At 36.4% G+C, this 13,028-nt stretch overlaps 1 protein-coding gene across 1 annotated transcript in view; it reads left to right on the top strand.

Annotated features, from left to right (window-relative positions):
* ADGRV1 (adhesion G protein-coupled receptor V1) overlaps nt 1-13,028 on the top strand; it is a 560,219-nt gene that overhangs the window by 173,424 nt on the left and 373,767 nt on the right. Inside the window, exons 60-62 of the mRNA XM_082458333.1 lie at nt 1,887-2,051; nt 5,068-5,185; nt 7,060-7,183. Coding sequence (XP_082314459.1) covers nt 1,887-2,051; nt 5,068-5,185; nt 7,060-7,183 — 407 coding nt within the window. The remainder of the gene's footprint in view (nt 1-1,886; nt 2,052-5,067; nt 5,186-7,059; nt 7,184-13,028) is intronic.

Below are 13,028 nucleotides of genomic sequence, written 5' to 3'. Positions count from 1 at the left end.
CCTTCTTTGCATATATGCAGAGAAATATTTTAATATATATGAGTATGTAATTTATTTTTATAAAATGTATTAAATGTACTAAAAATGTATTCTCTATTACCTTCTGAGGTTAGATAAAAGGTTCAGGGTTTAAGTAGTCCAACCTCCAACTGATGAAATGTTGTAATAATGTTTTTGCTTTTAACTTTGTCACACTTTTGGACTTAGCCATTGGATGGTATATTTACAGTTTTCTCTCACCTTTTGAGAAAATGAAGGAGTTATGCTACTATTCGTAAATAATTTCTGTTTATTCATTTTATCTTAACTGCTGTCGTAAACCTTACTGCAATAACTTTAGTGCATCCTTGATCTGGGAACTACTGTCTTATTGTAATAGCCTCAGATTTCCACCTTGTCTTATAGTCTAAAAGTAAGATTTAAGGTACCCAAACCCTTATTGTGAGGAGTGAGTTGATACATGTAAAGCACATATAATTGGGCTTTACCCTCAATAGGTGTCAATTGCTGTTTTAATTGTTGATAATATTAGCAGTAGCTTGTGGCTCAGCCCTTTGTGGCTACTTTCCTTGTATTCTATCTTTCTTATAGCCAATTGCTCTTGATAACTTGGAGTTTATCTTTTAACCTGTATCTAAGATACACAATATTGTGCGCATAGTGAACATTCTGGTAGCATTATTTGGAGAGACAGATTATATTCAGAACTGAAGAACACTGAGAAAGGATTATTGGTATTAATCTGTCAAAATTAATAAGCTTCTCACAGGGCAATGTGCTGAGTATACCAAAGCACTGGGAATCACAGAGACTCCTGGAAATATGCTTGTGAAACTGAAACTAGAATATTATTATCTATGGAAACGAAAAGGGCTTATATACGCAGTTTGTTTATAATGGATTTTTTTTCTTTCTCACTTTGCTTTTTTCTTACTTGATATTTCTGGTGTCTGAGGAGTGCTTTGAACAGCACTGCGTGTGGAGTCAAAACATCTGAACTAAATCCCAGGCTCCTTTTCTCCAAATACATATATATCTGTGCTCCTCAGCTTTCTTAGAGTTTTTGTGAGGCTTAAATAAGATAAAGTACGTGCAAGAACTGACACATAATAGAACCTCAGCAAATATCAGTTGGCTCCAAATCCCTACTCTTGGCACCAATGCAAAATCTCATGAAAAAAGAACCCAACAAGATTGAATTATACACTTGTTAAGTGTCTTTCTTGAAAATGGAAAGCATTGTGTTATATTTTTGTATTTACATAACAAGTGCATAGTATAGGCTCAGTTTGGACTTTGCTTCAGAGTCAATATGTGTAATTCATATTAGGTCTGTATTATGTGGGGAGCCTGACTGCCATAAAAAGAACCCCCAAATCTCAGTTCCTTAATATAATAAGAGTTTATTTCTTCTTTATGCAAAAGTCCTACATCAGTGTTCCTAGTTGGAGTCTTATGGACACCTCTTCACCAACTGGCATCTCAGGCACCAGAGTCTCTCCATCTGTGACTCTGTCCTCCTCTAGTCATCCAGCAAATGGAGAAAGAGGGAATGTGGAAGATTGTGTGGGAAGTTGATGGCCAGACTATGATTAGCATACTTCACTTCTGCCTGTATTCTTTTGGCCAGAATTCAGTCACAAGCTCCACCTAATTGCAAAAGGGGCTAGGAAATGCCAAGTAGCTGAGTGTCTAGGGAAAAAAGGGAATGGGATTTGGTGAAACATTTTTTTTCTGCCACATGATTGTAACATGCTGTGATTAGAGTTCTAAATTCAAAAATTGTAGTCATTGAGAAGAGAAATGAGATTCTGTTTGTTCTTCCTGCTGCTTTTCGCTCTTTTTTTTTTTTTTTTTGTAACCTTACTGGATTTTCTTTTTTTCAGGTAATGGTTGATGAATCCCTTCTGTCTGATGACCCTGATTCGTATGTGACATTGACAGTTGTCCGGTCCCCAGGAGGAAAAGGAGCCATCCGACTTCAGTGGACCATAGATGAGATGGCTAAAGATGATCTCAGTCCTTTGAATGGGACACTTCATTTTGATGAGGTATAATCGTCATTAGGACTCCTGTAGTTTTTCTCTAACTTGTCTTTGTTTGATTTTCTGAATGTTTTGAAATCATATGCACCGTGGAGAAAAATCACAGACACACACACACACACACACACACACACACACACACAACCCCCACCCCAAGATGTCTGAAATTTAATTCAGACGCTACCTACATCCCACCCTTAAACTGCTCTTTTCTTGACATATCCTACCCTGATTGAGGGCAAAACCAGTCAACCAAGCCAGACATCTGGGTGTCATCCCCATCTCTACCCATTCTGTAACTCTTGTGTATATTTGACAACTGAGTTTAGTCAGTTTTCCCTTTTAAATACCCTTTCTGTTCCTCCTACTCTGTCATGGCTGTGACAATCCGTGCCTCCATCATCTTTCCTTGGATGGTCTTTTAACTGATATTCCCACTCCAAGTCTTTTCCCTTTTCTGTCCAGTATCCGTGCCACTAAGTAGGGTTATTTTTCTATAAGGAAGATCTCGTTATGCCACCCCCTGCTTAAAATGATCCAGTGGCGGCGTCTTACCCACAGAACTTCAGGCTCTGAAATGTGGAACACAGAGCCTCTTGGAGGGAATCCTGGCTGTACCTTCCTCCCAGTTAATCTGAGCACAGAGTTTCACTGTGAATGCAGTGTAACCAGAACCAAGGAGCATTTATCTATCAAACTCTGAACTCTTTTTCCCTGGAAGGAGGGATGGAGAGATGGAAGAGAATTGACAGGCTGATTCTTAAATCCATATGGAAATGCAAAAGACCAAGAATAGTCTCAGAAACTCACAAAGAAGAATGGAGGGTGCCCTTCCCTAACTAAACTTAAGATAATATGTAGCACAGGTAAATGTGACAGTCTGATATTGGCTCTGGGATAGACAAATAGACCACAGAGAAGAAACTGGAGAGTCCAGATTTATCAGTCTTTTATGGTTTTTGCTTTCATGTTTGCATAGATCTTTCCTAAATTAGTAAAAACTAAAGCAAAAGGAAATTAGTTAAAAACCAGAAAAACAGTAGAACTGATGAATAAGTTTTTTAAAAAGCAACAAAAAGTAACCTCACAAAATAAGAGCAAGCAAGAAAGAACCATTAAAAGGGAAAGTATAAAATTTTAAGAGATTACTTTGTACGTATCTAGACAAATGAATGTAAACATCTATATGAAATTGACTCTAATAGGTAAATAGTAGATATAGAAAGTCTAAGCAGATGAATTTCCATAAACAAAATAGAATTTAAAAAATTAAATAGGAGAGTAGAAGGTCCCCAAGGTGGATTTCTAAAAGAAATTTGACCAGATGATCCCAATGAAACATGGTCAATCTATTTTTTTTTTGAGTCTATTGACCTTTTATCAGAGCTTTCAACACCAAACAGCACAAAAGCAAATACTTTTTCTTCATTCAGTTTTCTAATAGGTGATGAATAAATTAATCGGTGATGCCCTCTGGCAATCCATTTGCCACTTAGATATTCTGCCACCATTTTTGAGGTGTTGGTTACTCTAATGGAATTAAAGATCTCAAGCCAGATGGCACAGTTATTTCATCCACTCATTTCTTAGGTTCTGATATGCGATGGCTCAAGAAACATCTCGGTTGCATGCCCTAAACCTCTATAAACTTCTCATTTGGCATGAGAAGAATTTAGAAATTACTTTGAAATTTCTTTAAAGATTTTCCATAGTAATAATGAGCAATCATTTCCCAGTTACTACATCTACTTCCCAGATGATTAGAAAGATTTTCTGGTGTTGAGCAGGATATCCGTACCAAAATGGCAAATAGTCTGATCTTTTACCCCAGGGAATAAGGCCATCCTTGTTCAGAGTACTGCATCAGGAGGGGTGAGTCTATGGGTCACCCTGGACTTGACCCTCTTCATCTTGTTCTTTGCTTGCCAACCTGGTGCGTTCCATGTACCTCTGCATAATAACCTTATTGTTCTTGTATACTCAGCTACTGACATATCTATGTCTCCATTCTAACAAATGGCTTTGTAGCTAAGCACATAGTTCAGAGCCGCTAATTGACAATGTGCAGAGAGTAAAAGGGATGGGAGTGATTCATTGCATCCCAGGAATTATAGATTTTCCATGAGTGCATTTAATAAGGTCTGAGGCAGGAAGTATACATTTTCCTAGCAGCTCTTATAAAAGTTTTAAGAAGTACAGTTACTGTAAAATAGAAAAAAAGGACTCTTATGAAGAGAGGACAGCTTGAGTGAAGAGATTAGAATAACGCTTTTAATAATAAAAATCTCAAAGAAAAGATGTGATTGCGGAACTAAGATGTACATAAGAAGCAATAAACAGCAGAATTCAAACTGTAGAAAATTAATCAGTGATGCATAGGACAAATTCGAGTTTTTTTATCAGCATACGGAGGAGGCGGTAAAGATAAAAGTGATTTCTGTCACGGTTATGTCTCGAAGTATTAAGCTGGTTGTCTTCTATATATTTGTTTTTCTTTATTCTTTCTCTTCCAGCCTACACTGAAAACTTAGCACACGGTCCAAGAAATCACTGAGCTAAGTTTAAACCAAGAGAGGGAAGGAATAATAGTGAAAATGCTTGAGATCAACACCTATGGAAGGAATGGGAAGGAAGCAGGAGTGGGTAGAGGGCAAGGAGTAAAAATGGGTAGTAGAAAGATAACCTTTATAAGTATTAAACCTATGACATTTATCTATTTACATCATGCTGTGACCATTTAATTCTAAGTGATCGAACTTTCAATGGTTGAAAATTTTCAGAAAATTTAAAAGTTGTGTTAACATTTCCCCCCTTTTTCCTATTATGAACCTTAATCGGATTTATGCTCAGAGCTAATTTTTACATAGTAATTCTCTCTAGCAGAAACCCATAATTCCAGGGCACAGAGAGGACACACTTTAAAAAATGCTTATGCACATAAATGTTATTCTGCTAATGAGAACATTCGAAACTTAACTTTGGTCAATCTGGAAAATGTGTTATTCCTCCTCATTTGATGCAGACTGAGTCCCAGAAGACCATTGTGTTGCACACACTTCAAGATGCCATGTTGGAGGAGGACAGGAGTTTCACCATTCAGCTGGTACCAGTTGATGAGGTAGAAATATCTCCAATAAAAGGTAAGAGAAATCGACATTTTTGGAAATTAAAAAGTAGATTTTCAGAAAAACGTGACCAGATAATCAGTAGTTACAAAGATAGGTAGTATTTGTTTTTATAATTCCTAAAACGTTTTCTAAATCATAAAGATGTTATTTCCTACTTGTATAACAGCTAAAGACTTTTTAAAGCTAAAATTACCATACCCATTGTTGGTAAGGTCATACGCCAAAGACTTCATACTACTTAGCTGTGTGATTTTTAAAAAGATAAAGATGTTTGTTTTAGCAGTGTTTATAAAGGAAAATAGGAAAGCTTCTTAAATGATCCTACAGTAGGAGACTGGTTAAATGTAACAGAATACTATGCAACTATTCAAAAACTGTGGCAGAAAAAGCCTTACTTACATTAAAATTAAGAACACTTCATTACATGGATAATTGTTACATTAATAAAACAGGCTTTTTAACAACATGTTCATTGTAATCCCCTTTTTGTCACGTGCATGTCATAAACATGTTTGAAATTATTTATTTGAAATGTTGATAGTGGTTTTTGATTACCTATATTTTCTACACCTACTTACAATGATCACATGTTACTTTTGTAATAAAATGTTATTTTAAAACAGCATCTTATTATGTCTCTTTCAGCCTATCTATTGCCTATTTTGATAAGAAAGTAATTACTTAGATTTTGACATTTCAGAAACAGGCATCATAATTCTCACTTGCCTATGGTCCATGTGAAAATTTGTTTCTTAGGTCTGGAGAGAAAGGATTACTGGAGCTAAAATGGTTTCATTATTGTACAAATAGTAATAACCATAAAAAATGGCCCAGCAACTTTGATATGAAAGCTTAGTTACTGTTGCATGTCCTATTTTGCCATCAAGAACTTCATCCTATGCAAGGGTTCGTGGTCAAAGAAGCAGAATTCCGTGGCTAAGGAAATTTGCAGAATTGTAGAGAGTATTGTGTACTGTCACCTATGATATCACATAGGGTAGTTATTCCTTTTGCATTTATATCTAGAGTACTTCCAGCAAGCACTTGAGGGATTCATATCTTTGCATTATATTCTTCCATAAGTTTTAAGTCAGCTCAGTTGTCTACATTGTGTTAAACGTCAGGGTTGATATTATATAGACTAATTAGACGCAAGAACAAGAATATAACAGTGGATCAAGGTAAATCATTTGTTAATATAAAAAATTCATAATATATTTCTAACTGTGACATCCTTGCACTTGACAAACCACTCTTGATCCCATTAATCCATTGCCAAAGAAAGTGATAGTATAGTAATCCAATCCTTTGTTTCATTAAACTCTAATGTGTGCTTCTGGAAACAATTTTATTTAAGTTACTGCTAAATTATGATATGAATACTCAAATTACTTGATATGGGTTTTATTTCCATTTTAGTAGGAATACTTGACACATTTTATAAACACTTACAAGCAAATGGTAGAGTCAGAAAATTAAAAATAAAAAAGGGCCCCCAAGAATTCTAGCTTTTGCTACATAGCTAATAGATACAGCCACATAGCCAATTTCAGTGAGCTACAAAATGGTTACTGTAGAAGTGGATTAATGCACATGGTAGAAGAGTACTTACTTATCATGGGAGTGATAGTGGAAGTACTGCCCATTTTATCCCTTTCATTAAAATGTGATCTTGGGTAAGTCATTTGCCTTAGTGTCTTCAATGCCTCTATGTGCTTAAATATCTGCGCTGGTAAAATGAGGATAATATTAGTACCTAACTTATATGATTGTCATGAGGATTAACTCACAAGATTAGTATATGTAAAGCCCTTAGAACATTGCCAGGCATGTACTAAGTGAATCCATGTGTTTTCTACATAAGTGGTATATCATCTTCAACTCAGGTAGCGCATCAATAATCATTCGAGGAGATAAGGGAGTGTCAGGAGAAGTTGGGATAGCTCCATCATCTAGGCACGTCCTCATTGGGGAACCCTCAGCAAAATATAATGGTACTGCTATCATCAGGTAAGGATTTCCTAATTTTTGTTTGCCTAGGTTAGGGTTTTGAAGTTTTATTTAAATAATTAGCATTATTAATTAAATACATTGTTCTCAATACAGACATATTCTTCAGGCATTGTCTTTTTATATATTTGTAAAATCCTGTGGAGAGTAGAACATATTTTTGATAAAAACTGAAGGTATGTTTTGAGTTATCTTGACGTTAGATCATGAGATGTTTTGTTTTTTTTTTTTACCAAATTTATTGGAGTATAATTGCTTTACAATGGTATGTTAGTTTCTGCTGTATGACCAAGTGAATCAGCTTTACATATACATACATCCCCATATCTCCTCCCTCTTGTGTCTCCCTCCCACCCTCCCTATCCCACCCCTCTAGGTGGACACAAAGCACCGAGCTGATCTCCCTGTGCTATGCGGCTGCTTCCTACTAGCTATCTACTTTACATTTGGTAGTGTATATATGTCCATGCCACTCTCACACGTCGTTCCAGCTTACCCTTCCTCCTCCCCATGTCCTCAAGTCCATTCTCTATGTCTGCGTCTTTATTCCTGTCCTACCCCTAGGTTCTTCAGAACCATTTTTTTTTTTTTTTTTAGATTCCATATATATATGTGTTAGCATATGGTATTTGTTTTTCTCTTGCTGACTTACTTCACTCTGCATGACAGTCTCTAGGTCCATCCACCTCACTACAAATAACTCAATTTTGTTTCTTATTATGGCTGAGTAATATTCCATTGTATATATGTGCCACATCTTCTTTATCCATACATCTGTCGATGGACACTTAGGTTGCTTCCATGTCCTGGCTATTGTAAATAGAGCTGCAATGAACGTTGTGGTGCACGACTCTTTTTGAAGTATGGTTTTCTCAGGGTACATGCCCAGTAGTGGGATTGCTGGGTCGTATGGTAGTTCTATTTTTAGTTTTTTAAGGAACTTCCATACTGTTCTCCATAGTGGCTGTATCAATTTACATTCCCACCAGCAGTGCAAGAGGGTTCGCTTTTCTCCACACCCTCTCCAGCATTTATTGTTTGTAGATTTTTTGATGTTGGCCATTCTGACCGGTGTGAGATGATACCTCATTGTCGTTTTGATTTGCATTTCTCTAATGATTAGTGATGTTGAGCATCCTTTCATGTGTTTGTTGGCAATCTGTATATCTTCTTTGGAGAAATGTCTATTTAGGTCTTCTGCCCATTTTTGGATTGGGTTGTTTGTTTTTTTGATATAGAGCTGCATGAGCTACTTGTATATTTTGGAGATTAATCGTTTGTCTGTTGCTTCATTTGCAAATATTTTCTCCCATTCTGAGGGTTGTCTTTTCGTCTTGTTTGTGGGTTCCTTTGCTGTGCAAAAGCTTTTAAGTTTCATTAGGTCCCATTTGTTTATTTTGTTTTTATTTCCATTTCTAGGAGGTGGGTCAAAAATGATCTTGCTGTGATTTATGTCATGCAGTGTCCTGCCTATGTTTTCCTCTAAGGGTTTTATAGTATCTGGCCTTACATTTAGGTCTTTAATCCATTTTGAGTTTATTTTTGTGTATGGTGCTAGGGAGTGTTCTAATTTCATTCTTTACATGTAGCTGTCCAGTTTTCCCAGCACCACTTATTGAAGAGGCTGTCTTTTCTCCACTGTATATTCTTGCCTCCTTTATCAAAAATAAGGTGACCGTATGTGCGTGGTTTTATCTCTGGGCTTTCTATCCTGTACCATTGATCTATATTTCTGTTTTTGTGGCAGTACCATACTCTCTTGATTAGTGTAGCTTTGTAGTGTAGTCTGAAGTCAGGGAGCCTGATTCCTCCAGCTCTGTTTTCTTTCACAAGATTGCTTTGGCTCTTCGGGGTCTTTTGTGTCTCCATATCAATTCTAAGGTTTTTTGTTCTAGTTGTGTAAAAAATGCCATTGGTAATTTGGTAGGGATTGCATTGAATCTGTAGATTGCTTTGAGTAGTGTAGTTATTTTTGCAATTGTTGCTTCTTCCAATCCAAGAACATGGTATATCTCTCCATCTGTTTATATCATCTTTAATTTCTTTCATCAGTGTTTTATAGTTTTGTGCATACAGGTCTTTTGTCTCCCTTGGTAGGTTTATTCCTAAGTATTTTATTCTTTTTGATGCAGTGGTGAATGGGAGTGTTTCCTTAATTTCTCTTTCAGATTTTTCATCATTAGTGTATAGGAATGCAAGAGATTTCTGTGCATTAATTTTGTGTCCTGCAACTTTACCAAATTCATTGGTTAGCTCTAGTAGTTTTCTGGTGGCATCTTTAGGATTCTCTATGTATACTATCATGTCGTCTGCAAACAGTGACTGTTTTACTTCTTCTTTTCCAATTTGTATTCCTTTTATTTCTTTTTCTCCTCTGATTGCCGTGGCTAGGACTTCCAAAACTACGTTGAATAATAGTGGTGAGAGTGGACATCCTTGTCTCATTCCTGATCTTAGAGGAAATGCTTTCAGTTTTTCACCATTGAGAATGGTGCTTGCTGTGGGTTTGTCGTATATGACATTTATTATGTTGTGGTAAGTTCCCACTATGCCCACTCTCTAGAGACTTTTTATCATAACTGGGTGTTGAATATTGTCAAAACCTTTTTCTGCGTCTATTGAGATGATCACATGGTTTTTATTCTTCAATTTGTTAATATGGTGTATCACATTGATTGATTTGAGTGTGTTGAAGAATCCTTGCATCCCTGGGATAAATCCCACTTGATCATGGTGTATGATCCTTTTAATGTGTTGCTGGATTCTGTTTGCTAGTATTTCATTGAGGATTTTTGCATCTATATTCATCAGTGATATTGGTCTGTAATTTTCTTTTTTTGTAGTATCTTTGTCTGGTTTTGGTATCAGGGTGATGGTGGCCTCATAGAATCAATTTGGGAGTGTTCCTTCCTCTGCAATTTTTTGGAAGAGTTTGAGAAGGATGGGTGTTAGCTCTTCTCTAAACATTTGATAGAATTCATCTGTGAAACCATCTGGTCCTGGACTTTTGTTTATTGGAAGACTTTTAATCACAGTTTCAATTTCATTACTTGTGATTGGTCTGTTCATATTTTCTATTTCTTTCTAGTTCAGTCTTAGAAGGTTCTACCTTTCTAAGAATTTTTCAATTTTTCCAGGTTGTCCATTTTATTGGCATAGAGTTGCTAGTAGTAGTCTCTTAGAATGCTTTGTATTTCTGCGGTGTCTGTTGTAACTTCTCCTTTTTCATTTCTAATTTTATTGATTTGAGTCCTCTTCCTCTTTTTCTTGATGAGTCTGGCTAATGGTTTATCAATTTTGTTTATCTTCTCAAAGGACCAGCTTTTAGTTTTATTGATCTTTGCTATTGTATTCTTTGTTTCTATTTCATTTATTTCTGCTCTGATCTTTATGATTTCTTTCCTTCTACTAACTTTGGGTTTCATTTGTTCTTCTTTCTCTAATTCCTTTAGGTGTAAGGTTAGATTGTTTATTTGAAATTTTCTTGTTTCTTGAGGTAGGCTTGTCTTGCTGTAAACTTCCCTCTTAGAACTGCTTTTGCTGTATCCCACAGGTTTTGGATCATCGTGTTTTCATTGTCTTTTGTCTCTAGGTATTTTTTGATTTCCTCTTTGATTTCTTCAGTGATCTCTTGGCTATTTAGTAACATATTGTTTAGCCTCCATGTGTTTGTGTTTTTTACGTTTTTTTCCTCTGTAATTCATTTCTAATCTCATAGCGTTGTGGTCAGAAAAGATGCTGGCTATGATTTCAATTTTCTTAAATTTACTGAGGCTTGATTTGTGACCCAAGATGTGATCTATCCTGGAGAATGTTCCATGTGCACTTGAGAAGAAAGTGTAATCTGCTGTTTTTGGATGGAATGTCCTATAAATATCAGTTAAGTCCATCTTGTTTAATATATCATTTAAAGCTTGTGTTTCCTTATTTATTTTCATTTTGGATGATCTGTCCATTGGTGAGAGTGGGGTGTTAAAGTCCCCTACTATGATTGTGTTACTGTCGATTTCCCCTTTTATGGCTGTTAGCATTTGCCTTATGTATTGAGGTGCTCCTATGTTGGGTGCATGAATATTTACAGTTGTTATATCTTCTTCTTGGTTTGGTCCCTTGATCATTATTTAGTGTCCTTCTTTGTTTCTTGTAATAGTCTTTGTTTTAAAGTCTGTTTTGTCTGATATGAGAATTGCTACTCCAGCTTTCTTTTGATTTCCATTTGCATGGAACATCTTTTTCCATCCCCTCACTTTCAGTCTGTATATGTTCCTAGGTCTGAAGTGGGTGTCTTGTAGACAGCATACGTATGGGTATTGTTTTTGTATCCATTCAGCCAGTCTATGTCTTTTGGTTGGAGCATTTAATCCTTTTACATTTAAGGTAGTTATCAATATGTATGTTCCAAATACCATTTTCTTAATTGTTTTTGGTGTTTTATTGTAAGTCTTTTCCTTCTCTTGTGTTTCCTGCCTAGAGAAGTTCCTTTGCATTTGTCGTAGACCTGGTTTCGTGGTGCTTAATTGTCTTAGCTTTTGCTTATCTGTAAAGGTTTTAATTTCTCCGTCGAATCTGAATGAGTTCCTTGCTGGGTAGAGTAATCTTGGTTGTAGGTTTTTCCCTTTCATCACTTTAAATATGTCCTGCCACTCCCTTCTGGCATGCAGAGTTTCTGCTGAAAGATCCGCTGTTAACCTTATGGGGATTCCGTTGTGTGTTAATTGTTGCTTTTCCCTTGCTGCTTTTAATATTTTTTCTTTGTATTTAATTTTTGATAGTTTGATTAATATGTGTCTTGGCATGTTTCTTCTTGGATTTATCCTGTATGGGACTCTCTGCACTTACTGGATTTGATTGACTATTTCCTTCCTCATATTAGGGAAGTTTTCAACTATAATCTCTTCAAATATTTCTCAGTCCCTTTTTTTTTCTTTTCTTCTTCTGGGACCCCTAGAATTCAAATGTTGGTGCATTTAATGTTGTCCCAGAGGTCTCTGAGACTGTTCTCAATTCTTTTCAATCCTTTTCTTTATTCTGCTCTGCGGTAGTTATTTCCACTATGTAGAATGTTCTTCTGCCTCAGTTATTCTGCTATTGATTCCTTCTAGTGTATTTTTAATTTCAGTTATTGTGTTGTTCATCACTGATTGTTCTTCAGTTCTTCTAAGTCTTTGTTAAACATTTCTTATATCTTCTCGATCCATGCCTCCATTCTAATTCTGATTCTTTCTAGAGAATTTTTAATTTGATTTACTGTGTTGTTCATCATTGTTTGTTTGCTCTTTAGTTCTTCTAGGTCCTTGTTAAACGTTTCTTGTATTTTCTCCATTCTATTTCCAAGATTTTGGATCATCTTTACTATCATTAGTCTCAATTCTTTTTCAGGTAGACTGCCTATTTCCTCTTCATTTGTTTGGTCTGGTGGGTTTTTACCTTGCTCCTTCATCTGCTGTGTGTTTCTCCGTCTTCTCATTTTGCTTAACTTACTGTGTTTGGGGTCTCCTTTTCGCAGGCTGCAGGTTCGTAGTTCCCATTGTTTTTGGTGTCTGCCCCCAGTGGCTAAGGTTGGTTCCATGGCTTGTGTAGGCTTCGTGGTGGAGGGGACTGGTGCCTGTGTTCTGGTGGATGAGGCTGGATCTTGTCTTTCTGGTGGGCAGGACCGCATCTGATGGTGTGTTTTGGGGTGTCTGTGAGCTTATTATGAGTTTAGGCAGCCTCTGTGCTAATGGATGGGGTTGTGTTCCTGTCTTCCTAGTTGTTTGGCATAGGGTGTCCAGCACTGTAGCTTGCTGGTCGATGAGTGGAGCTGGGTCTTAGCGTTGAGGTGGAGATCTCTGGGAGAGCTTTCACT

Source organism: Balaenoptera physalus (assembly GCF_965194825.1).
Source record: "Balaenoptera physalus genome assembly, chromosome: 3".
NCBI lineage: Eukaryota > Metazoa > Chordata > Mammalia > Artiodactyla > Balaenopteridae > Balaenoptera > Balaenoptera physalus.
The sequence above is the reverse complement of the archived record's forward strand: the minus strand, read 5'-3'. Positions and strand labels throughout refer to the sequence as shown.